The sequence below is a fragment of the Lichenostomus cassidix genome, chromosome 1 (assembly GCF_008360975.1).
Source record: "Lichenostomus cassidix isolate B80296 chromosome 1, HeHo_3.0, whole genome shotgun sequence".
NCBI classification, from domain to species: Eukaryota; Metazoa; Chordata; class Aves; order Passeriformes; family Meliphagidae; genus Lichenostomus; species Lichenostomus cassidix.
This window is the reverse complement of record NC_139479.1, coordinates 19359814-19382960: the sequence shown is the minus strand read 5'-3', so window position 1 is coordinate 19382960 and position 23147 is coordinate 19359814. Positions and strand designations below refer to the sequence as shown.

At 40.4% G+C, this 23147-nt stretch overlaps 1 protein-coding gene across 4 annotated transcripts in view; it reads left to right on the top strand.

Annotated features, from left to right (window-relative positions):
* Positions 1-1730: 1730 nt before the first annotated feature.
* The window catches only part of WWC3 (WWC family member 3), a 98498-nt gene continuing 77081 nt past the window's right edge, over positions 1731-23147 (top strand). The window contains exon 1 of one of the 4 annotated variants that reach the window (XM_085052346.1): positions 1731-2203. In XM_085052346.1, the coding sequence (XP_084908472.1) occupies positions 1995-2203 (209 nt within the window). In that variant the 5' untranslated portion in view covers positions 1731-1994. The remainder of the gene's footprint in view (positions 2204-23147) is intronic. The other 3 variants (XM_085052367.1, XM_085052339.1, XM_085052357.1) reach the window with 3 other exon arrangements.

Genomic DNA, 23147 nt, shown 5'->3' with positions numbered 1-23147 from the left:
ACAGTGGACAGGTTTTTCTGAAGCAAAAAAAAAAAAATCCAGTGTGCCAAAACATCAATAGAGACATGGGCCATTTCAAATGCCTACCTCTGCTAAACAAAACTTCTGAAAATCTGGGAGATGTACTTAAAATAATAGAAGATGCAACCACGAAAAAAATAGAGTTTGTACTGTGCCTTATTTCTGCCCTCTTTGAAATACTCTTCAAAAACATCTGTAGCACAGAAACAACACCTTGCTTCTGGAGATACTGTTGTACTCTTGGGTCCACATGACACTGCCTGACAAGTGTTTGCTGAAGCAAACTCTATTGAGATGAGCTGATCCAAACATAAGCTGTTATGCTTTTGAGGATCAGATCTACAACCTTGCATTTGCTAAATTTCACACCTTTACATTTTTAATCTACTTCAACTTTGCCCTCAGAGATTCCTACACTGCTTTGCATTCATCACTAAACCCACCTATTACTCTGTTGCACCTCACTGTTGACCATAACCCCGATAAGAAGGTTACAGTCTACTACTATTAAAATAACCGACAAAACATAGGTAGAAAGTCAGATCTATTAAATTATTTATGCTGCTTTTCTCATGCACTGCTCTTGGATAACCAATGGTTTGGGGGTGGGGGGGGATGGAAGAGAAAGGCCTAAGAAGTCAGGAGCAAAAGTGCTCTAATTTCCTGCACTTATAACCACACTACAGCAATTAATGTTCATAGAGATGTAACTTAAAACGGTGAATGCAAGTGGAACATAATTGGAATTGCAATATAATCTGTGGCAGGGTATTGCCAATTTCAAGGGGCTGAGTTAGGGTTGTTTGAGAATATATTGTTAACTCCTTTTCTAGTTTTCAGAAGCTTAGCCTGCATTACCTTAACTCTTTTTGTCCAGATTTTCAAAGCTTTAGCTGAAGGCAGCATCCTGCCAAGGCACAGAGTACCAAATGCCAACTTTTAACCCTGTTTTAACAAAGTTTTGTGGAATTTAGTTCTAGATGGTAGCTGGAACTCTGCATTGTGGTCTCAGGTCAAATCAGATACAGCTACTTTCTGCTCTACAGAATAGGGTTAAGGGACCAGGTTGAGATGTCAAGCAAACCAGATGTGTAACTTTGCACCCTCCGTTATCCAACCACGGACGCAGCATGATCGCCGTGACTCGTGTGGTGTCCAGGACCTCTCCTCCAACATATCTTCAGCCTCCGCAGTGGACCCCATCGCTTTCCTACGTCCCTGTGCACACAGAGATTGCTCAGCACCTCCGAGTCACTTCTGGCAGGCACCGGAAAATGGATGACCCGGCGAGGGCCGGGCACGGCTCCCCTTTTCTTTCATCCCCCCGCGGCCCCCAACGGCCCGAGGCAGAGCACAGGCCCCGAGGCAGGACAGGACGGGCCCGGCGGGGCCTCAGACTCCTTCCCCCGGCCCGGGCCCGGGGCGGAAGGCAGCCGCCCTCTCCCAGAGCCGACGTGTCTGGGTCTCGGCCCGGCTTCCGCGGCGCGGGGTGCGGCCCGGCCGGGCCCCGCTGCTTCCCCCGTGCCCCGCAGAGCGGGCCGGGGCGGGAGGGCTCCGCGGCCCCGGCGTGGGAACAGCCGGGCGGAGCGGAGGGAGGGAAGTTGGCCGGGGCAGGCGCCGAGCGGGAGGCGGCGGCGGGGCGCTGCTGAGCGGCGGGGCGGGGGCGCTCGGGCCGGGATCGGGGGCTGGGAGCCGCGGCGGCGCGGGGCAGGTCCCGGGCGGGGTTAGGAAGCGCGGCGGGGCTGGTCCCGGCTTGGAGCGGGGCTGGCGCGGGGGAGGATGAGCTCGGCGCGGCGCAGCCGGAGCCGCCCGAGTCCCGCTCCCTGCGGGGCCGCTTGTTAGTGCTGGAGGAGGAAGAGGAGGAGGAGGCGGCGGGCGGCCGCGGCCCGGGCGGGACTGGAGCTGCCCCGGCGGCGGGCGGGGAGCGGGTTTCGGCCGGAGCGGGGCGGCGGTGGCCCGGCGGCGGAGCGGCCATGCCGTGGTTGAGCGGCGGGCGGCGGCGGCGGCAGCAGCAAGCTGCGGCGGGACAGGGCGGAGGGCCGGCGGCGGGCGGGCAGCGGGGCCGGGAGAGCTCGGAGCTGCCGCTGCCCGCCGGCTGGGAGGAAGCGAGGGACTTCGACGGGCGAGTCTTTTACATCGACCACAACACCCGGCAGACCTCGTGGATAGACCCTCGGGACAGGTACGAGCGAGATCGACGGGGAAAAAGGGCCCGAGCCCGGTTCACCCCGCCGGACGCCGGGGCTGGGCCCGTCGGCGACATTTTCCTTCCTCCGTCCGCGGCCGCCGGGAGGGTGTGGGCGGCGGGGCCGGCGGTGCCGCTGCCGGCGAGCGCTCCGAGGCTTCGCCCCGGGGTGGGGGCTCTGTCGCACCGGGCCTCCGCGGGCCGTCCTGGGGACCGGGCCCCTACCGCTCTGCCGATGGGTTTGCCGGCAGCGGTAAATGTTAAATCTGATCCGGGAAAAAATAATCGTGGCTTTTTCTCCCCCACTTCCCCGGTGGGTGCTCGGACTAAGCGTTGTCTCGGTGCGGGGGGAGATGGGGAGGCAGGAGCGGTGACACCGCCTGTGTTTATACTCCTCGCGTACCAGAGCAGCCCCGCTGTAACCGAGCGGCTTGGCCATCCTGATTTATTAGCCGGGCTGAACTAATTGGCAGCAGCAGGCTGGAGGCATGCTGGAGTAATTTGGTAGATTACCTCCTCATAAAAGATAACGCTGCGTGGAGGTAAGCAAACCGGGAAATTCCTGCACTTAATTTGACAAATACGCGGTCTGCTGCAAATTAGCAGCAAAAATTTGCAGCTGCGTGGTGTCCGGTGCAGCGTCTGCACGGCCCGGCGGTGCGTGGGGAGACCGAGTTAGGCCTTTTCTTCTCATTGAGGGTGAATAAATACGGGCAGGTCTTACGGCTTTTAGCAGGAACGCGCTCTAAGCAGTATTTAAGCGTCGTAGCCGAGCTCTGGTGGAAGCGTGGGCTCTGGTGCGGGTGCTGCTCAGTAAAAGACGACCTCGCTTCAAAGCCTTCGCCTAAAAGTTTCCACGCGGAGTTAGTGAACACAAGTGTCAGTATTTTAGGTGTCTGCGAAATAAGAAACATATGTCTCGCTATATGCTTTTCTATATGAAACAATGTTTGTATAGTAAGGGAAAGTTGGACAAGGACAGTTTGAACCTCAGCCAGAGCTACCTTGCCAGAAGTATGCCTGGAATGTTAAGCAGGCCACAGAAACATTTAAGCACAGTCTGGGTTAAAGACTGTAGTAATTTGAGATATTCCTGCCGTCTTGCACGACAATACATAATTGTTTAAATGGCCTAAATATTTACCTACCGGATCAAGATCTTTTGTCTCATTATTTGGACGTACTTATGCATACTAATTTTTTTTTTTGGCGAGATGTTAAATATTTGTTAATATGCTTTAGATAGCACATTTGTCTGAGTTAAAATGTATATACACGTTGTTAGGTTACTTTTAATGCCGTGTTGTAAAGGTAACCGATGTCTGTTGCTTCTTTGCCTGTTATCCTTTTCATTAAACTTCAGAGAGTATGCAGTTCTGCCTTCTGGAATATCTTCCATACAAACAATAACAGAAAAGATCTAGCCATTTACTAGAGTGTTAAAATTGAGTTGCTGTGCAGCTGATGTAGTATTGCTAAAATTATGGCTCCATGTTTGGAAGAAATAATTGGAATGCCACACGTTGCTTGAAATTTTGTCTAAATATTTCACTACAAGGTTTAAACTTAGATCTATTTTTCACATTGGGTAAGGACAGGCTGTAGAGCAGAGACTGAGACATTTACATTGGGGCAGATAGAAAAGAGATGATGTTTTCATGAGCATGTTATTAGTAGTTTGTACAGAATCCAAGTAGCAGGAGCTGGTTCTATGACGGCAGAGTTAATCTCTGGTTGAGAATAGACTACTGTTATTTTAGTGAGATGTCTGGGTTCTGCATGGCGGAAAGTGACCAGTGGTTTTGGGTTTAGTTGCACCTATTGCAATCCTGTGGGCAGCAGCAAAATAGGAAAGGGTCAGGGTAGTTGTTTTCTGAGAAAGTTTGGGAAAGAAAGGTGAGAGCAGCAGTGAAGTGGGATTGAAGCTGTATTTTAGCAAAAAGCAGTTTAAGTGGAGGGCCAAAGAACCTACTTCTGTCATATGTACCTCAGCATTATGGGTTAGGCGTAGAGTGACAGAGTTTAGCCCCCCATTTCTGTGTTTGGGTGGTTTTGTTTCTCCTACCCAGGAGGAATTGGACAAAGCTATGAGACCTCAGGCCATGCTTCACTTGATCAAGGGCTCTGAGAATCAGCACCTCCAAGCTTTCCTATGGGCAGTAGTCTCTAAGCATCCCCACAGGCTCCTCTTTCCATTTAGCTGGAACTCAGTAGTTTGTTTTTCTTTTCAGGATTCCCCCTGAGATTTTCTGAGCCCTTTGTATAGTTTGGTTAGTGAATTTGATTTGAAGTAATTATTCAATTAAAAATCTCACCACAAAACAAAACAAATTGCCCTCCCATCCCCCAGTGTTTTTCCCATTGAAGCCAAAAAGACAAAGAAATGCTAATTGGAGAAGTGCTCTTCTATGAAAGATTTTGGAGTTTGGGAAAGAGAAGATATTAAGGGTAAGGGAGGGCAGTCAGAATAATAAAGACTAAGAAGGGAAAAAGGACTCAGAAGTGGATACCTTATGATTTTCTGTGGTAAGAAAAAAGAGGTAGAAGAGTAATAAAATGAGCAGATTTGAGAAGGATTGTTAGTATCAAATCAGTGGTTAGGTTCGGGAAGATACTGTGTTGCTCTGTGTGGATTGTGCGTAATGAATAGTTTGCGAATGGTTGTCTAGCAGATCCTGTAGATCTCAGAATGGAGCCATTCAGTGCATGTTTTCATCTCATAGTAGTTGTCTTTTATCTTAATAGATTGTAAATTCTTCAAGGCAGGGAACTGCCTTTTTATCTTGTGTTTGCACAGTACTTGCTACATTGAGATTCTGTTCAATAAAGGGATTGTAAACGTATTTATAGAAGACTGACCATGTTTGTGGTTGATACTGATGATCCTTGTGGCACCAGGAATCTTATTACTGTTGCTGTTTCTTACAAGACTGTTTTCAAGTGATTGGAACTTAGACAAAACTCTTGGAGAGTGGCAAAAGCTTTCCAAGCTCATTAGTCTTGCCAGATCTGCTGAGTGTGGAAGCTTCACCTAAAATACACTATTGGTTTTTTGGAATAACTCTAGGGAAGACGGTGTCTTTCAGCTTCTTAATGTGACTTGTCTTTGGTGGTTTAAAGATTTGAGTCATGTTTTGGAGTGAGGATTTAAAACTTATGAGGTGTAGGATTGTTTTTGCATGGAGAAATCATCCATTTGGACCAGTTAGAAAAATGAAAAAATCAGTATGGGCTGGGTAAAGACCTAGGTTTTAGCAGATGCATGCGCAGTAACTTCCTGCATCCTGGACTGCTGGTACTGGGGAGTTTTTCTGTCCTATGTCCTCATTAGCATCTTAATTCTGAGGCCTAATAGCTGAATAATGTGAGCACAGGAGAAAAACCCTGGCCTTACAGAAGGGGTGGTTTGGCACAAGGAGTATGGGATCAAATGGGGCTGGCTCTGGAATTTGACTGAGAAGGGGGGGAAATTTGGTAGGTTTAGAAAGCAAAGCAATCAGGAGCTTGGGGTAGGGAGAAGGTGAATGGCATCTGAAGTCTGGGAAGAAAAAAGTAGGGGAACTGGACTGAAAACCAGTAGAGCAGGGAAAAGCAGGTAAGGAGAAACTGGTCTGGTGAGGGCTCAGGGTATGAGGGTGTCAGCTCTTTTCTTGGCTCTACAGGGAACCCCGAGGGAAAAGAAGGAGCACTGGGTTTAGATGAGGAATCTTCAGAGTGAGAAAATACAGGAGGAGCAGAATGAAAGACTAGGTGAAGACAGGAAGATGATTGGAAGGTGAAATATATGAACTATGTGTGAGATGTGAGGATGGGGGTCAAGAAGTATAAGAGGTGCTGGACAAGGAGATTATTGGAAAGTCAGAATTGTAGAGGCTGGAAATAAGCAGAAAAGGCTAATGGGCTTAAAACAAGGAGTCAGCTTGGGAAAGTCACTATGGGCAGGTATCTGTTGTTGGGAGGGCAGTGTAGAAATGCTCAAGTGAGCACTGGGCAGAAAAGTCTAGGAGTGCTGACTGCTTTTCGTTGAACTATTTCAGCACTCCTTATTCTCATAATTTATTTGATTTTAGCAAGTATCTGTATTACCCAATTAGTTGACTTCTCCTGTTGGGTGAGACAAAGTCCACTACTACTGTTGTTTCCTCTTTTACGGCAAGTGACACAGTGAGGTGTTCAAACACATGTGCTGGTGTGATCCTGGATAACGTGATTTCTCTTTCCCCAGACTGCCTTTATAAAGGAATAAGAAACTGTAAATAAGAAGCCTAAATAAAGGGCATGTTCATGTCAGATATTCAAACGTAGAAAATTCCAGACTTAAAATCACTTAACTCCTCCTTTTTTTGTATTAAAAGAACATTTTTAGTGACAAATTATTTTCTCATATATTTTGTTGCCTTATTTGATACATGTAGAGGAGCAACTCTGAGGGCAGATGGGAGAGCTGTGAAGTGATGAGAATTGTTTCTGAAGTTTTATGCCCAAATTGGAAGGTGGGTCTTTCTCTAGAGAGGCAAAGGATCTTTTGACATGCCACCATGTAATAAGGTTAGAAAGTCAGTGGCCTCTTTGTCAAGGCAAGAGAGTATCTCCTAGAGTATTGGAATTTATCTGTTGGAATACTGCCAATTTACAGTTGGCAGTATTCAGCAATCCAAAGACAATCATAAACATTAATTTTTTTTTCAAAAATAGCCTTTTTCTGGGTCTGCCTTACACCCCTACACTGAGAGTTGCAATTAGTGGCATTCATTATTAAAATTCAAATAATTCTACTCCAAAACATCAGAAAGACAAAGGCATCAGTATAGTTAGTGCCCTTGCCATTTTTGAATGTTTTCTTCAAGTCTGTATATGTTTTCAGACCTTTCTTGTCTACTTCCTGTTTCTTGTATTTTGATGATCAACTCCGTCAAGTCATAGTTTTGTTTTGAGCTAATGCTATTTGTGGAATGGGAAGAAAACAGAGTGATTATTGATCATTACTTCAGTCTTCCCTCTGAAAATATTTCAGTGATTCGACAATTTACATCATATGCTGTATTTGATTATGATGCAGGTTGTTAATATAAAACATAAAATGAAACCTATAAGGTACAGAAATGTACGTCTGGAAGTGATGCTTTGAAAATGTTTGAAGCGGAGCTGAACTGTTGAAATACTAATTTGGTTGTGATTTTATAAACAGGCTTTCTAGGCTGTTGCTACCAAGCTTGCAAGAGATGAAGAAGCTTGGAAAGGAAAAAAAGAATTGTTGAATTAGTATAGATCTGGAAAATATGCTCTCCCATGAGAGGAAAAGAGTTGAATTTATTCAGTTTAAGAGGTGTTTAAGAAGTGATTTGAGTACTGTTCATATAAAGAGATGATTCCAAAGACTTCAGAAGTCTCTGATAGATTTGTAATAGCATCTGATAGTCAGAAGTAGAAACCAGAAATATTATATGTTTTAATAGTAGTAAATGTTAGATATCAGAGTAGTTTTTCTACTCCTTTACCAACTAGATGAAATTACCTAATTTTTTTCTCGATTTAAGTCAGCTATCATTTGAAGTCTCATTGTTTGTGACCATCAATTTTTACTGCCTTCATTCCACATTTGACCTGTGTATAAAATATATGTATGTATATCTCATAACGATTGGCAGAACAGGCATCCTTTCATTACAAAGTGGAGAGCTACTCTGTTTTGTTATTTCTCTTGATGCACCCAGGAAGAAATCCTATTTATCCCCATCACTTGAGGCATCTGGGCTGGTGCAATTGCACCATTTGATTACCTCAAGTTGGCAATAAATACAGTGGACTTGATAGAATTTATATAAAAAGCATTGCATATAAAACAGTACTTGAGATCCAGATGTTTTAAATTTTCTGTGCAAATGTCAAGCCTGGATGCAGCCACAGTGTGGATGGAAAAGCTATGCAGCTGTGTGACTGCTATTCTGGCATGGGACTGGGAATACATGCTGCAGCATATGATGTTGAGAAAGGGCTGCAGTGCCCTGAGCTTCTCTGGGCAGTCTGCACATATTTATACTTTAGTGCTTGTTCAGAGCAATTCAGTAATATTTTTAAAGGCATGCTGTAGCTGTCATTTGTTTTGAAAACTTCACACACACACACACACACACACACACACACACACACACACATATATGCCATGATAGATCTACTTGTCTGCCTTTAATGAGGGAGATACGCTCATTTTCTTTTTCATTCTGTCCATTAAGTCTTCAGACAGATATTTAACTTCATATTGCTTGTGAATCCCATGAACATGCTTACTATTAAAAACAAATGAAAACACAAGCATCCTAGAGTTAATGTTAGTCAGTATTAGGTATGATTTTTAAGCTGTGTCTTTTGTTTTGTTGGTAGATTCTGATTAGGTGTTAACATGTTACAATGTTACTCAGCTGATTCACGGTAAATACTTCTAAATTACTGCTTTTCCCCCTCTCGCCCCTTGATCTCACCTCTCTGATTTAAAATGTTTAAGAAAAAAAAAATTAATTTCTTTTCCAATATATATTGCCTGGGGAAAAGCAGTTCTTGTATGAAGTGAGTATTCATGTTGTCTTGTAAATCAGTATTGTTATAAATGAGTGCTACATCTCCAGTCATTGAGTATTATAAATGTTTTTAGTAGTTTTTCAGTGTTTTGAAAAGTAGAGATGGAAGGCATCCACTGTTTCTTCCTAAGATGAAAGGTTTTCCTTATAGTACAATGATAGTTATTTATGGTTTACTTAATTGGTTTTTACTAGTTGAAATACATATCCTTTAAATATCTGGCTTAGGCAGCATAAAATTGCAAGACCTAATGCATGTGTGCTAAAGCATCAAAACATCTATTGAGCCACAGAAACCTCATTAACAAAAAAGCCACCGCTGTTAAGCTTCTTAACATTCTGTTAAAGGTGAAGGGTTTTTTTGTGTGTGTGTGTAGTTTCTACCTCTTAATGGAAGTATTTTCAGCAATTAGATATGGAATGTAGACACCTGCCTTATTGTATTTGTGTGCATGCTAGAAAGGACTAAATTAGCACTTGTGACTTGAGTGTGTTACAGCAGTGCAATGGCACGTGTTATGAGGCTGTTTCTTGAACGGTTCTGTGACATGGTATTGACTCACATCTGTGTTGGGTCTTGCTAACTAAGAAACCCTGATCTGTTGGAACTTGTCTGTGCTTGAAACTGTCAGAGAAGGTACTTCGCTATTTTAATATATTTAAATTAGTGTGTATCTGAGTTGGTATAGACCTAGTGGTTGTATTTATTGTCATTAAACAGGACCAGGCATTGTTGAAAGAAAATTGGGTGTTTACTTTAGCCTGTCTTCTAAAGGGCATGGGGAGGGAAGTCTCTGCTTTTCAGGATCTATAATTTGCACATATGAGAATACAAGATTTGAAATGTCAGAAGGCTAGGGCTGGGATTTAAGTTCTGTTATCTGGAGAAAAAAAATCCTGTTTAGGTTTGGATTCTGGTGATACTTTTAGTTTGAGAGATAACTTCACATTTTTAGTGAACATAAATATAATGACAATACTATGTAAACATTAGAATAAATGATGTGTAGGCAATTAAAAAAACCTAGAAACTCATCAATAGTAGAGCCCTGTTAACAAGCTTCACAGAGGTGCCTGTTATGTGTAGTGTTGGTTTATAATTTTGTGTTGTTCGCTGGAAGGTAGAGCTTGTTAAAGCTGTATGTGAGGCCAAACAGAAATACTTAGTTGATATATTGTTGAAAAAAGTAAAACTAATAGATTTTCTGCTTACAGTTAAAAATAGAACTTCCTGAATATCTTATCTACTGCAGATGTGACTGTTCACATTCACCAGCAAAGTCAGCCAGTATTGCAGCTTTTAAGTAATCTTCAACTTGTTTCTGGTTGAAAGAAGCAAGCTAAAGAAAACACGCTCTAGGTATTTTTCCTCCCTCTTTGCCTGCTGTGGCAGGGCAGGGAGCACGCTCAGCAAGGTTTGGCAATGCAGTACTCTTGAGCTAATAATTTGTTGCTGCCAAAACCAGTAGTGCCCTCCCTGCCAAGCCACATGGTCTCACCCCTGTCTTGCACTGGTACCCTTGCTCATCTGACCTTGCAGTAAGAAAAATGAGAAAACCCCCCAACCCTATGCAATATTTAATTTGTCTTTATTTGTGGGGAAGGGTAGTTTTCATCTGGTTTAGTTCCCTAAGCTGACTTAACCTTCAGGGCAGATAGGTATTTAAGTGGTTTATGTCAATTAAGTTTGATTCAATAAGGAATTGGATTAGGCAAAAGTGATGAGTCAGTTTAAAACCTTTGAGTAAATCCTCTTTGTGAGTGGCAGCCTTGACTACTGATTTTTAAAACAGTAAAACAACACATCTCTGAGTAAGCTTCAAGTTACGTTTCAGAAGGAGGGAATCACTTTTCAGACATAAGATGGATGTTTAAAAGCCAACAGAAGAAAAATAGGTGTCAGAGTCAGTTTTTTAGTTGAGTAGCAGCACTGACGTGGCTATTAAGAGAGAGTTACAAGTAGCAGAAGCAATTTGGGGACTGAACTTATGGTATCATTACCAGCTTGGAAACACTGAGGAAAGACTCGGTGAAGTCACTGGTAAGTGTTGCAGTCGGTAACAAGGAGCAAAGTTGGTGTGTGAGGGAATTGGACTAGATGGGTGTTTGGGGAGGATATCACCTGTGGTACCTTGGAGGTGTGTGTGAGAGGGAAGTGAGTATAAGATCAGGTAGATGTGGGGAGGATCTTGACAGCGGAGCACCTTCAGGGAAGATCTGTCGGGTGTAGAAGTGTAGGGTGTGACTTGGGATGGGATGGAGCATGAAGAGGCATGTCAAGGTAATAGTGAAAACCAGAGAGCAGCTATTTGGGTGACTTAAAAGGTGGTGTTATCACCAGTGTTTGGAAAGAGAACTCATCAAAAGATCATTATAGTGCATCTGGGGAGTTTTTTAAGGGAGGTGAATTGGTACAGGTGTAAAGTGCCAAGCCATAGAGGAGGAGGTTGTAATATTTGGATTAGATGAACAAGATTTTTGTCTCCACTTATGGTGAGGAGCAGGGACTCTGATGATGTGTTTTTTTCCTTAAAACCAATCTAGCCTATTGCATGAAAATAAATCCTTTGGTTCTTAACTAGTCATTAATAGCAAGGAATGGGGGTGTAGGCTTTGTTCTGCCATGACATAAGGGTCTTGATCATTTCTCCATTCTGTCCCAGACAGGAAAGTGAATTTGGACTTGATACAATGAGAGTGTGCTAAAAACTTGGTGAGATGTGATCTGTCACTTTTAATAGCCCATTGAATCCTTTGAGTCAGCCATTTAATACTGCTACCCTCCTGGCGAGGCTTGCTCTAGATACATGTTGTATGATCGAATAAGCTGGAATGTTTCTCGGTTTGTTTCTCTACTTTTCTGTGGTGTTGACTGGAGTAGGAAAGGCTTTTGCATCCGGTGATGAGCTTGGTGGTCTCCCCATGGTTTGCAGGATGGAGGCAGTTCTATGCTGTACTGTTCATACTTTGGCTGAAGGAGCTGATTGCCATCAAGGGCTGAGTTAGTAAATATCAAAACCTAAAGCAACTACATTTTTTATTTTTGTTTTCAAAGACCTTTCTATTTCAGTATATTTAATTGGCTGTGTGTCAAAAATAAAGTACAGTGATATCAACACTTGAACCAGCAACAGAGAATCAAAGACAATCTTTCATAGCATTCTGAAAGAGTTATTTTCAAGATGAAATATCTATGGAGGATCTTGTTGAAACTATTTTGACTTGTATTTAGGCTGAAACTCTTTTGCATGCAGAGTGATTAGAATTCTTTATGGCAAAATGCAGACTTTGGTATCAAAGCTGAAAATGCATAATATTTCAAAATTGATTTATTTAATGTTGGATTGCAGTTTGAACAGCTAAAAATAGGACTTTTAAAAAGCCTTAATGCACAGCATTTTCTTAGAAAGAGTGGCCTGCCCATGTTTGGGAAGGCAGCTGAAATACTGCATATTTATCTAATTCTATAGCATAAACAAATTGTGACCCACTTCTCAGGGGTGGATATAGTCTAGAGTTACTTAACTTGAACAGCAGTTCCATGAGTGCTTAAAAGACAATTACAGAATAAAAAGTGTGCTAGCTTTTTTTTTTTTTTTTTTTGGGGCAGTGTAAGGACAATTAGGAGATGGAGAAAGAAGTGCAAGCGTTTGGAAATTACTGTTTAAACACTTGTGTGTCTTTTGCTTCCCCCAGATTACATTTTTTGGATAAGACTAAGAATCACAGTATTGAAGATATGATATAGCACATAGGTAAAAATCCTTGAACCCAAACTTTAGAATAAGTTAACCACAAAACCCAAGAAAAAATTGATTTAATGACCATCATGGCTGTTGGATCAAAGGTCAGTTTTAGTAGTGCCTGAATAGCTTCTAACACTGTAATTGATCATTAACACAAATTAACCCGATGATTGTCTGTTACGAGCTAAAGATAGCATAACTATCCTCTACTTCATATAATTAAAAAAAAAATGGAAATGGTTGTAGATGGAACTGCAATAGGCAAATTATCAAAATTCAGTTAAAAAAATGTTTATTCATATTGTATATTTGTATATGCTTGTTTTCAACTGTATGCAGTGTGCTGATTGACAACATTTGAAAAAAAAAGTGTACACTGCTTTGTGTTGGTTTGAGTTGTCTTATTTTTGCTATTCTGCCAGCTCACAGTTTATTCAAGGAAAAGCCTAGTGGTGCTCTTGTGGTTATGGGTGTACTGAGATTTGTGATAAACAAGCACTATGTGCTCAAGACTGCACTGGGAGTTGGAAACTACTTCTGTGCTTAATGTAGCTGCTCAGTTGGGACAATCAAATTATAGAATTATTTGTTTAGAAAAATCTTCACTAGCAGAACATCTTGCAGAAAGATGGTTAAAAATGTCCTACTTTGAAATGATGGACTTGTTTCTTGCTTTTCTTTGAGACTCCTCTTGAATAATCAAATGCAGTCCTTGCATCAATAGATTTACACCCATGAGCTTCCAGGATCTCCATCTGATATTGCTTTGGAGGCTGAATTTTTCTATTAAAAGTATTTTGAAAATCCATTGTAACCTTTTTCTTAATTGCAATTTGATTTTGATACTGCTGTTGTACCTGTGTGGCAGAAGATGTTGTTTTAACTAAATCTCCATATTTCACAAAGGTTTTAAAAAAATCATTTTTCCAAGAGGAAAGCAAAAGCATTTTAATTAAAAATGGTCAGGTATTTTTGGGTCAGACTGGTTAGCCATCATTTTGTGTGGGCTGTAGGGGAACTTTGGGACTAAATGTCATGTCATAAAGAGGAATATCTGTTGTGAAAACTTTCTTGTTTTCACACAGTTCTCATCCCTTAGAAACTGCCGCTTAATACATGCATGGTCCAGTACTTTATGTCCTTGTTTATAGCCAGGACTGCAGAAAGAAGTGACTCTCCAGTTATCTGCATTACTAAAATATAGCTACAATGTTTACAGGAGTTCAAGAATAAGAGATTTCTTAAGGTTTTTACCTTAGTCAAGGGGAGCATATAGAGAGATGGAAGGAGAGATCCTAGGGCTTGTTCTCATCCTTTGTGTTGTTTATATTTAATAATTCTTTGCATATTGAGTCTCGTGTACTGATTCAGCTAAACAACTTCTTGATTTCTCATAACACTGTGTAATGCACTGAATTTAAGAAGTGTTTTCTTTGATCTTAGTGAATGGCTAGTTTCAGCTAAGTTCGGTGGAATTGATCTGCTGTATGAAGTATGATTACTGCTCTTGAAGTGTGTTAATTAATGTCTTCTATTCAGGAAGATGATGATGTTGTTGAGGGGAAAAAATTAAGTGCTGAACCCTCCATACTTGTCTTAAGCAGAATTAAAGTGGTAGGTTGGTATTTTTTTGTGTGTTCTGTATGGGTTGGTTGGGGTTTTTTGTTTTGTTTTGTTTTTTAGTAGGGTATAGCTACAATGTTTTCCCCAATAAATTGAGAAATAAATCCATTAATTTTTGGTTAAAAAAAAAATCTTTCCCTTTAGCCTGTTTTTGGAGTAAAATGTCAAGAGGTTTATGATCAGGCTGAATCTTGGATTCTGATGGATTGATGGTGCAATGAAGATACTGTATTTCCAATTCCAAGAATTGCTTTCTTACTGTAAAAGAAGCTACTTTGTAAATTCCTGGTAAATTCCTTCTTTAGTAGTTTTCTGTGTGCACTTATATGAAGTTTTGGTGAAGTGTTACAAATTTCTTCAGTTAGACATGATAGAAGGCTTTTTTAGTCCATGTTCCAAAGAGCTTTTTTAGTCCATGAGCAAGCATCCAAACACAAATGTGTGGGAAGGAGTATGTGAATGGTCTGTACCATATCATTTAATCACCTGAAATTTCAGGCAACTTATCATCTACAATATTTGTTTATGGCCATAATCTCAGTGCTTCTGAGATTGTAATGTTAGTAAACATTATTCTGATTTTATATGTGGAAGGTTGGAGTTGAGAAGTGTTTGTGGGGCGTGATCTGTGGAAGATCTGCTGAGCCATGATTAGTTTTGTGGTGGGTTTTTTTGTTGTTTTCTGTTTTTAAAAAAAAGTCGTAGTAGTGTTTCCTGTCATTGGCTGTAAATGTCACTCAGACCCTCTTTACTCTTTTTACTGAATCTGTTCTAAGGGATTCAAGGCATTTTAGGGAATTATCAGCTACCTTAATTTTTAATAGACTTTCAGAAATGGCTTTTGGAAATTTTGGCACAGATTTTCATATCCCAATTTTTTGTCTTCTCAGACTGTGTCATGCTTAGAAAAAAAGTCTTAAGTTTTCCCAGAAGTAAATATAAGAAAACTTTGAACATTTCATAAAGCTTAGATGTAAACCTGTTTTCATGCTAAACCAGGTTATAGGGTGGTTTTTTATGACTAAATAAAAGACAAAACAGCAGGTGATTCATATGAATGAAGATATATGTATATTTTTTTTAAACCAATGTTCATGAAATGTGTCACAATATTCAGGAAATTGGCTACATAAAGCTCTGGTGATTGTGGAAAGTAGTTCAATTGTGCAAACTTCTCCCACTGAAATACCAAGTGCCTTGTATGAAGAGTGAACTCTCTTGTACCACAGCATGCTGTAATATTATGTTAGGGAAATTACTTCTGGGAGTAATCTCATAGATCTGTCTGTGCCTGTTCAGGGCTTCTGTTTGGTTACGGCAATGATGTAGCTGATCTTGTTCTCTGGACATCTGCCTGCTAGGAGTGAGATGTGTCCTCTGTTCTGTCTCATAATATCTGCCTAACAGCCCTAAGGTGGTAATGCACTTTCATTACTATTGATGGGACTCCTTGAGTTAAAGACTTTCTCTCTCTGCTTTCGGACTTGTACAAAGCTCTTTGTCCACTGCCTGTTTCTTTTGGAAATAGTATCTGAAAGGGAATATTGATAATTTCTTTTCTTCTAACACTTTACATATAATGGGCTTAGAATTTAAAAAAAAGTTTTATTGTTTTAAAATACAGCTGCATCATTTTATCATTAAAACATACTGTAATAAATTTCTGGAATATCTCCTTTGGGGTAATTATGTTTGGTATGTGAACATCTGGAGTTTTTGAAGTTTTGCACATATGACTGTTTGCCCACATGGTTCTTGAGATACTTGCTTTTTTCTTTCTGAAGTGACTTGATAAAGAAAATCATGTTAATTTTTTGCTTGAATCACAATTGTAAGTTTATTTTCTTTACATTTAGAATCTATGGAACATTTATAAAAGACTTTTCTGTTCTCTTTTAAATACAAATTACCCAGTGTCCAAAACTCTGGTTCCGTTCAGAACACACCGAAACTACTGGTAGTGTCCTGACTATGGAAATTTTCTTCCCACCCTCCAGTCCCTGAATAGTTCTTTAAAATGCAAGTCTGTTGAGATCCTGTGTTCATTTTTCTGTCTTTTGCCTTTTTATGTATGTGCTCAGAAGCTTATTTCTTGAAATTGATGAAGATTTTAACATTAATACCTGTATCCAGGTATTTCTAGGTTTCCTGTAAAGAAAAAATTTTCATGAGATGCTACGCAGACTAATAGGGTCTTAATGTTATGTTAGTACATGATGTTAAAAGTGAATTAATTCCCCTTTACTGTGATTTCTTTCTCAAATTAAGAATACTTTTTTTTTCCTCTCCATTAACGAAGATGATTTGTTGTCCAGATTTTTACAAGAATGATTTCAAAATAGTTGTGAAAACACTTTGGTTAAAGAATTTTTGAATGTTTCAGGATACTACACTTTGTAGAATTTAAAATACATGAGTTTTGCTGTGCTGTTGGGGGTTTAAATGTTTGGGGTTTTGTTTGTTTCAGAAGATGGAAATCTCTATGAATAGAGTGCTAATACAGGAGATTTTCCTTGAGTCCGTGTTTTGCTCATTTTATATACGCTGTGTATGCTAGGCAGGCACACTTTAAAATGTTGGGTTTTTTTTTTCATGGCAAAAATAGCTTGCAGCTTATTGAAAAACAAGGCAGACCTGTGCCTCAAAATCCAAATGAAACTGCTGCTTGGATGAGGCTCTAAAGAGGGCATTTATATGTTGTGGAATGAATGGCATGCCTGCGCTAACTCCCGCAGGCCAGATATTTCCAAGGTATCAGACAGAGCTGTATATACTGCATTTTCCCCCCTTTGGATGCTAAGTTTCTTCCTTGGCAAGGTCTGAAGGACCCCTGGCCCTGGTGGGGAGAACGAGATGGGGAGTGGGGGCTGGCAGGAGGAAGGTAAAATGAGCAAGATGACTCTGTGTGTGTGACTCTTTTTTAATTTTCCACCCAGACTGCCCTTCTTGTACTTTGTGAGCTTGTGTTGTTTTTCTAATCATTGTTCTTTGAACAGTGTAGTTTGGAATTTCCTGTTCACGTTTTACTACAATGGTTTGTTTAAAATGATAGACCGCAGTCTTTCCTGACCTAAAACTAGATTAGCCTTGAATGTAGAAAAGGAGTCGGACAAATAAAGAGGACAGGCTGTATTTGCTTATGTCATGGAGAGAGGCCTTTTAACCGTGGTCTCAGTTGTATCAAATACCACAAGTCATGTTTCTTAAATATTTATTAAGACAAATAAACATAGTTATTGTATGAACTGGCAGGTCTCCAAATTTCTGTCTCTTTGATTCTCATGGGTGGGTCGCTTTTAATCAGGAGAAGTATATTTAGTCAAGACTCTGATATCTACTGGATTACTGAATCCCCAGCCACAGCTCAATTCTCCCCTCTCCCCTGCTTTGTTACATTTTTAAAATGCAACGCCTCAGCGAAGTTGCAGTTTTAAAATACCACGCAACAAATTTTGGGAAATACATTGGGTGCCTGCGACAAGGAAAGTTTAGTAAAGTCTTTGTATGTATTGCCATATGCTTTCAAATTTTGGGGGAGAAAAATCTCCCAAGCCCAGCAGTGTTAGATGTACAATGAATTGCAGCATCCTTATTATAGAATTTGTGTTTATTGAGAGCAGGTTCCTTCTATAACACTGCTAATCTGTGTAAATAGTGCACACCTGTATTGATGGAACACTACAGGTAATAAGGCTATTTATTTTTATTTGGAGAGAGATAAAATTTCAGTGTTAAAAGCAATATATGACCCTGACTTTGAGCTTTTATTTTGCAGACAAAATATTGTCTCATAAATCATATGGTGTGGCACAAAAGTTTTACTCAATTTCAGAGGAATGCCGTATTGACTTCCCTGACTAGGCTACTGAAATCGTTAGTGACAAGTGTTAAACTCGTTAATATATATACACTTTATACAATGCTCTTGGATATTTTTAATGCAAGAATGTCTGTGACTGTGTGCATGTGAAATTCTGGTAAACCTGCTAAATCAATTTTTCAAGATGGGAGGTGTCAGATTTGTAAGGTTATGGAGTCTCTAGCTGATATGACACACAGGCATGTCATTACAAGGGTGTTGCCAGTTAAAATACTCAGCTGTTATGGTATTTCCAGCTTAGCATCTAACTTTGTTCCACCCAGCAAATAGTCACATAAATAGGACTAGCTGTGGATTTTTAAAGGAAATATTTAATGTATTTTTAAAGAAAATAACATTTGGAAGGAAAAATATTTGGGTAGCTTGTCTAGGGTAGGGCAGGGAGATGCCTTGCAGGGTACAGAGTTTGATGTGCTGAAGAAGCTCTCAGTAGATGTTATGTGGAAAATGTTACCATTTATAGAAATCAGGTGTTTCCATGAGTACCGGAACTGGTGAAGCCTGGTTTCCTGTGGGTTTGAGTCTTACGGCTGATTGACTTTGGTGTCTGGGAAGTTGAAAGTTCTGCTGGATGCTTCTTGCCTTGCTTTTGGGCTATCTGCATTCGCTTGCTCCTGAGCAGATTTTCTGATACCTGATTAGGTGTGAACATGTGTTTCTCACTTTCTACTAGCCTTCTTACTTACATAAACTTTCATAGGTATTTGAATTATCTAGGGGTTTCTCTAAAATTTGAAAACTCAACAATAGAAAAAAACCCAAACAGACTTAAGTCTATTAATTGTGTTATTAATAAAAATCACATATCCATTTGTTTATAGGAGATGGTACTATGAGCCCTTGATTTCTTTTTTTTAAATGACCATGTTGTCTGCTAATTTCTAGTTGCTAGTTTTGTTTGAAAAAGGAGCTAGTTCCTAAAAACCAAGTGATGCTTTTACCTATTAAGTGGTAGACTAGTGTGCCAGATTTTGTGGTACAGACCTCGACTTTAATCACTCTGTACTGTGTGTGCAGTGGATGTGCTATTCATGCACAAATGAAACAAACCATTAGGTTTAAGTTTCCTAATAGTGTAGCTGTTAGGCTGAGTTGTCTATGCTTTTAGGTTTGGTTTCCTATGTGCATGAACAAAAAGTGTAATTTTGAGCAGAGATCCAGAGTCCTGCTGAAGGTTTATCATTGAGATTGCTGCTGTTAATATACCTTCTGGAATTGTTAGCAGTTGTTTTTTTGTTCATAAGTATCAGAGATGTATTGTGTGAAATCCTGCCAAGGGCAGTTCCATTGGTTTTGCTGTCAGCAAAAATTGTTTGCTTCGGTTTTGATCTTCACTAAGCACAGATTTTTCTACCTGGAAAAGCTCAGTAAGTTTAGGTGTGAGTGTACAGGGCTCTCGATCTTCCATATGAATGCTTTTTGTGTAGCAATACGGGTGAGTAGTTTATTCCACTAGATGAAATAAGTGAGGTGAATAAGGTGAGTAAGCAATTTCATTATGAGATGCTGTCAGTTGTGTCTAAATGCTATGTTGCAAATTTGGCTCATGCTTTGAGCTGGTTGTGAGCCAGTGGCTGTGGTTACATTCATCACCAAACCTGAGCTAACAAGCCCTATGTAGGCTAGGTTATATTAGATGGGGCTCGGTGCCACACTGAAGTACCTGGAAGCTGTGTTCTTGGGAGCCAGGGCAAAGCTGCTTTGAATCTGCTGGAAACATCCTGTGTAGACAAATGTAGAAGTGTTTGTGTGGGGTAAATAACTTAAAATATGAATTTACAGTACCTTTACTGTAATGTTACTTTCTTTACTGGAATCAGGTAATGTTCTTTTTGTGTAAGCTGTAGGCTCTAGTTATTTCTTTTGGGGTTGTATTTATAAATTATGCATAAAATCTGTGTTATCATAAGATGTATCACCAGTGTTAAATGGATTGATAATGTTCTTACCTGTTGGTTTGCAGTAGTACAGCATCTTGTATATAATGAAGTTATCTTAAGCAAAGATCTTTGAAATAAAGCCATGACTTCAGGAGTAGTTCTAACATGATCCAATCATTTTTGAAGGCTAAGTTAAATCTTCCCACTCCTGCGCACAGAAAGGAGCTGGAGGAGCACGTGCCGTGACACAGCACGGTGACACTGCCATGGTGCTCACAGAGATGCTGCTGGAGCTGGCCATCCTTTTGTGGAACAGGCTGCCCACAGCTCTGGAGGGCTTAGACTGCTCCCAGTACTGTGAGAAGGCATTAATGTGCTTATAGGAAAGAAAAATGCCAGGAAAGAAAATGGAGACTGTAGTAAAAAAGTGTTTTTGTCATTGTTTGGATATGTCTGTATTGAGTACAGACAAAATTTACACTTACAAAAGCTTGCAGCTGGCAGCAATGTAAAGGGAACAGCGCAGTCTGTGCCATTAATATGTGTGTGCACGGGAAAGCACATGCCTGATCTAAAAGGTGTGTTTGCGAATGCTTTTGTAGTTCTCTTGTTTTGGAAATTGAAGATCAAAGCAGTATAGGTTCAAAACAACAGAACAATGTGCTGGGCTTAATTGTACAAAATACATGAGGATGAACTGTTTACTGAGGGCAATGCTAGTTCATTTTCATGGTTACTTTTGAGAGAAACAAGAAATTAATTTTATTTTTATGTTGTATCTTTCTTTTCAACACTGATGCTAGAAGTTGCCGGAAGAACTTGTCCATGCTTACAATATATTTAATATCTGTTAAATTAAACCCTGTGTTAGACAAGCTACTATTAAAAATGGCATTAGTGTAATTAGTTTTCCTTTTTAAAACCAATTAGAGTCCATAAACTTTTTTTTGTTTACTTTTATGCTGTTCTTGGATTGCATAAGTTGTTACGTTATGAAATTGTTTTGGTTCACTTGTCAATAAATTGTGTGTTATCCTTTTAAGTATTCTGGATTTGTATTATGTATTTGTATTATTGTATTTGTATTACGGCAACTGTCCTGTGCTTCTGTCAGCAGTCATTTTCTACAAAGAAGAAAAGTGCCGCTTTTATGTGTTTGCTGGAATTTTGAAAAATACAGATTATTCAATCAGTAGAAATGTGTTTGTATGCATGGGTGTCTGCCCTCAGCATCACTGTAGTGCCACCTCAGAAGGCAGTGTGGTCCAGAGAGGGCTTAGTTGATACACTGCCTTGCATGGTGCTCTCTTTAGAGAGTTTGGGCTTTGGCTTTTGGGGAGTGGGTGGGATCGGTATTCTTGCCCAAATCAGCATTCCATGTGAGACTTGACTGGTGTCTTAAATTGGTGTGTTTATTAGTGCTCCTTTGTTGAGAGGAGTTAGGGAAAATGAATTGTCTCCATAAAACTAATTTTTGCAGGAATTAGAAGCATTAAGTCATTGTGAGTAAGGTGCATTGCTCAATATATGGCCAGAGGGTAGGAGGGGGCCTAGATCAGTCATATCTGTAAAATTTAGGCTTCCACTAAAATGTGGCACAGCAACAGGGGTTTAACTGGCTGTACAGTGAAGTTCCTTGTCTCAGAAGGCTGTGGTGAAAAACTAATAAAGATGACTGGATAGGCTGAAAAGCTGTGCTGCTGCATGGTTGTTAGAAATACTTTGTTAATTGAATGAGGGAGGAATAGATTTAATGCAATATTATAATAATTTATTTAACTGGTTGTATCTTTGTTGTATTCTAATTGGAATCCGAGGGCAAGATTGTCAGGGAAGTTAACTTGAGGACATTAAAAATTTAGGTCTTTCAACTATGATGAAGAGTAGGGAAGGGATGGACCTTTGCTTTTCTGACAGCTTCCGTCTTTAGTAATTCCTTGTGCTGTGGCAGTGTGAGATCAGAAAACCAAATCCTGTGAATAAGAATCCTGTGGATTTCATGCTGGGGAGAGCAGAGAGTGGCTATGTATGTAAGCATCTGGGTTCACTTATGGGAAAGTAAGACCTGCAGAAGGAACCTAGATGAAGGGTGATGGCAGAAGACAGGCTTTCCTGGCAGCAGCAGTCTAGGAAATGGTGAGAAAATCTCTTCAAATTATTTGTTCGGTTGTGGCATAGGTACAGGATGGGGGAGGAAAGAGGGAGTTCTCCTGTTTCTTTTTCCACAGCTGTCTTGGAGAGGCTCTCTTCTTGCTTAATAGATAATGGTAGAAGGTTTTTAGAAAATGACAGTGTGAAATTGTGTGGAGAAGGGAATGTAAGAGTCATTACCATGCTTTTTTGGGATTTCCCTGTCAGGCTTCTACACTGTCCTGCCTTCCCATGTACCATAGTTTGCCTTTCAGTTCGCTTGGGTTTCCTAATAGCATTTGAGGAGCTGGTGGTAAGTTTTGAAGTCCTGCTCTGTTAAACACACTTGAGTCACAAATTTTTCAGCACACATCTGGAATAGCAGTCATGGTTCAGTTTGCTTTATGCCCTCCTTTTACTGGATATCCTGAAGCATTGCTCATCAGCCCAGCTAAGCAAGCAGGCTTACAACACTTCTGAAAAATGGTGGCTTTTTTTCTCTTTCAAGCAACTCATTGATAGAATCAGTAGATCTTTCGGTAAGTGGAAATAGCTAGTATTCTTGGGAAAAGTTTGTTACCTACCTAAAATTTTGCTGATGAGCTCCTAAGTCTAGGAGACAGTTCTACCTACCATCCTCACTTCAGAGACTGTGAGGGCCCCATTGATGGTTAGGTCTTGCATGAAAATAGTTTTGAAGAAAGTAGGTGCATTGGAATTAAAGAAACAAAAACTTTAGATGCTTGCTCTGCTAGTAACACAAAAGGCTGTGAAATGCAGGAAACAGTTACTCTGACAAGATTTTGCATAATTTCTGTGGGCAGATAACTTTCTGTATTTTAAGTAAAGGAGACATATGTCCCTTCTTCTAGAACTTAGATTTCTAATATGTTAGACATCAAACCCATTTCCCTTCTGAATGCATGTGTCGAACCTGCTTGTTACTTAGTGCCAGACAAGCCTCATGGAAATGCAGATGTTTTTCTTTTCCTAATTCATTTTTTCCTGCAGTTCATTTAATCTCCATTTCTGATGTCTTTGTGGCTTTTCTGTGGTTGCGTGTGAGTCCTCTTGGTATTAAAGATAGACTTGATCGTATATGAGGAA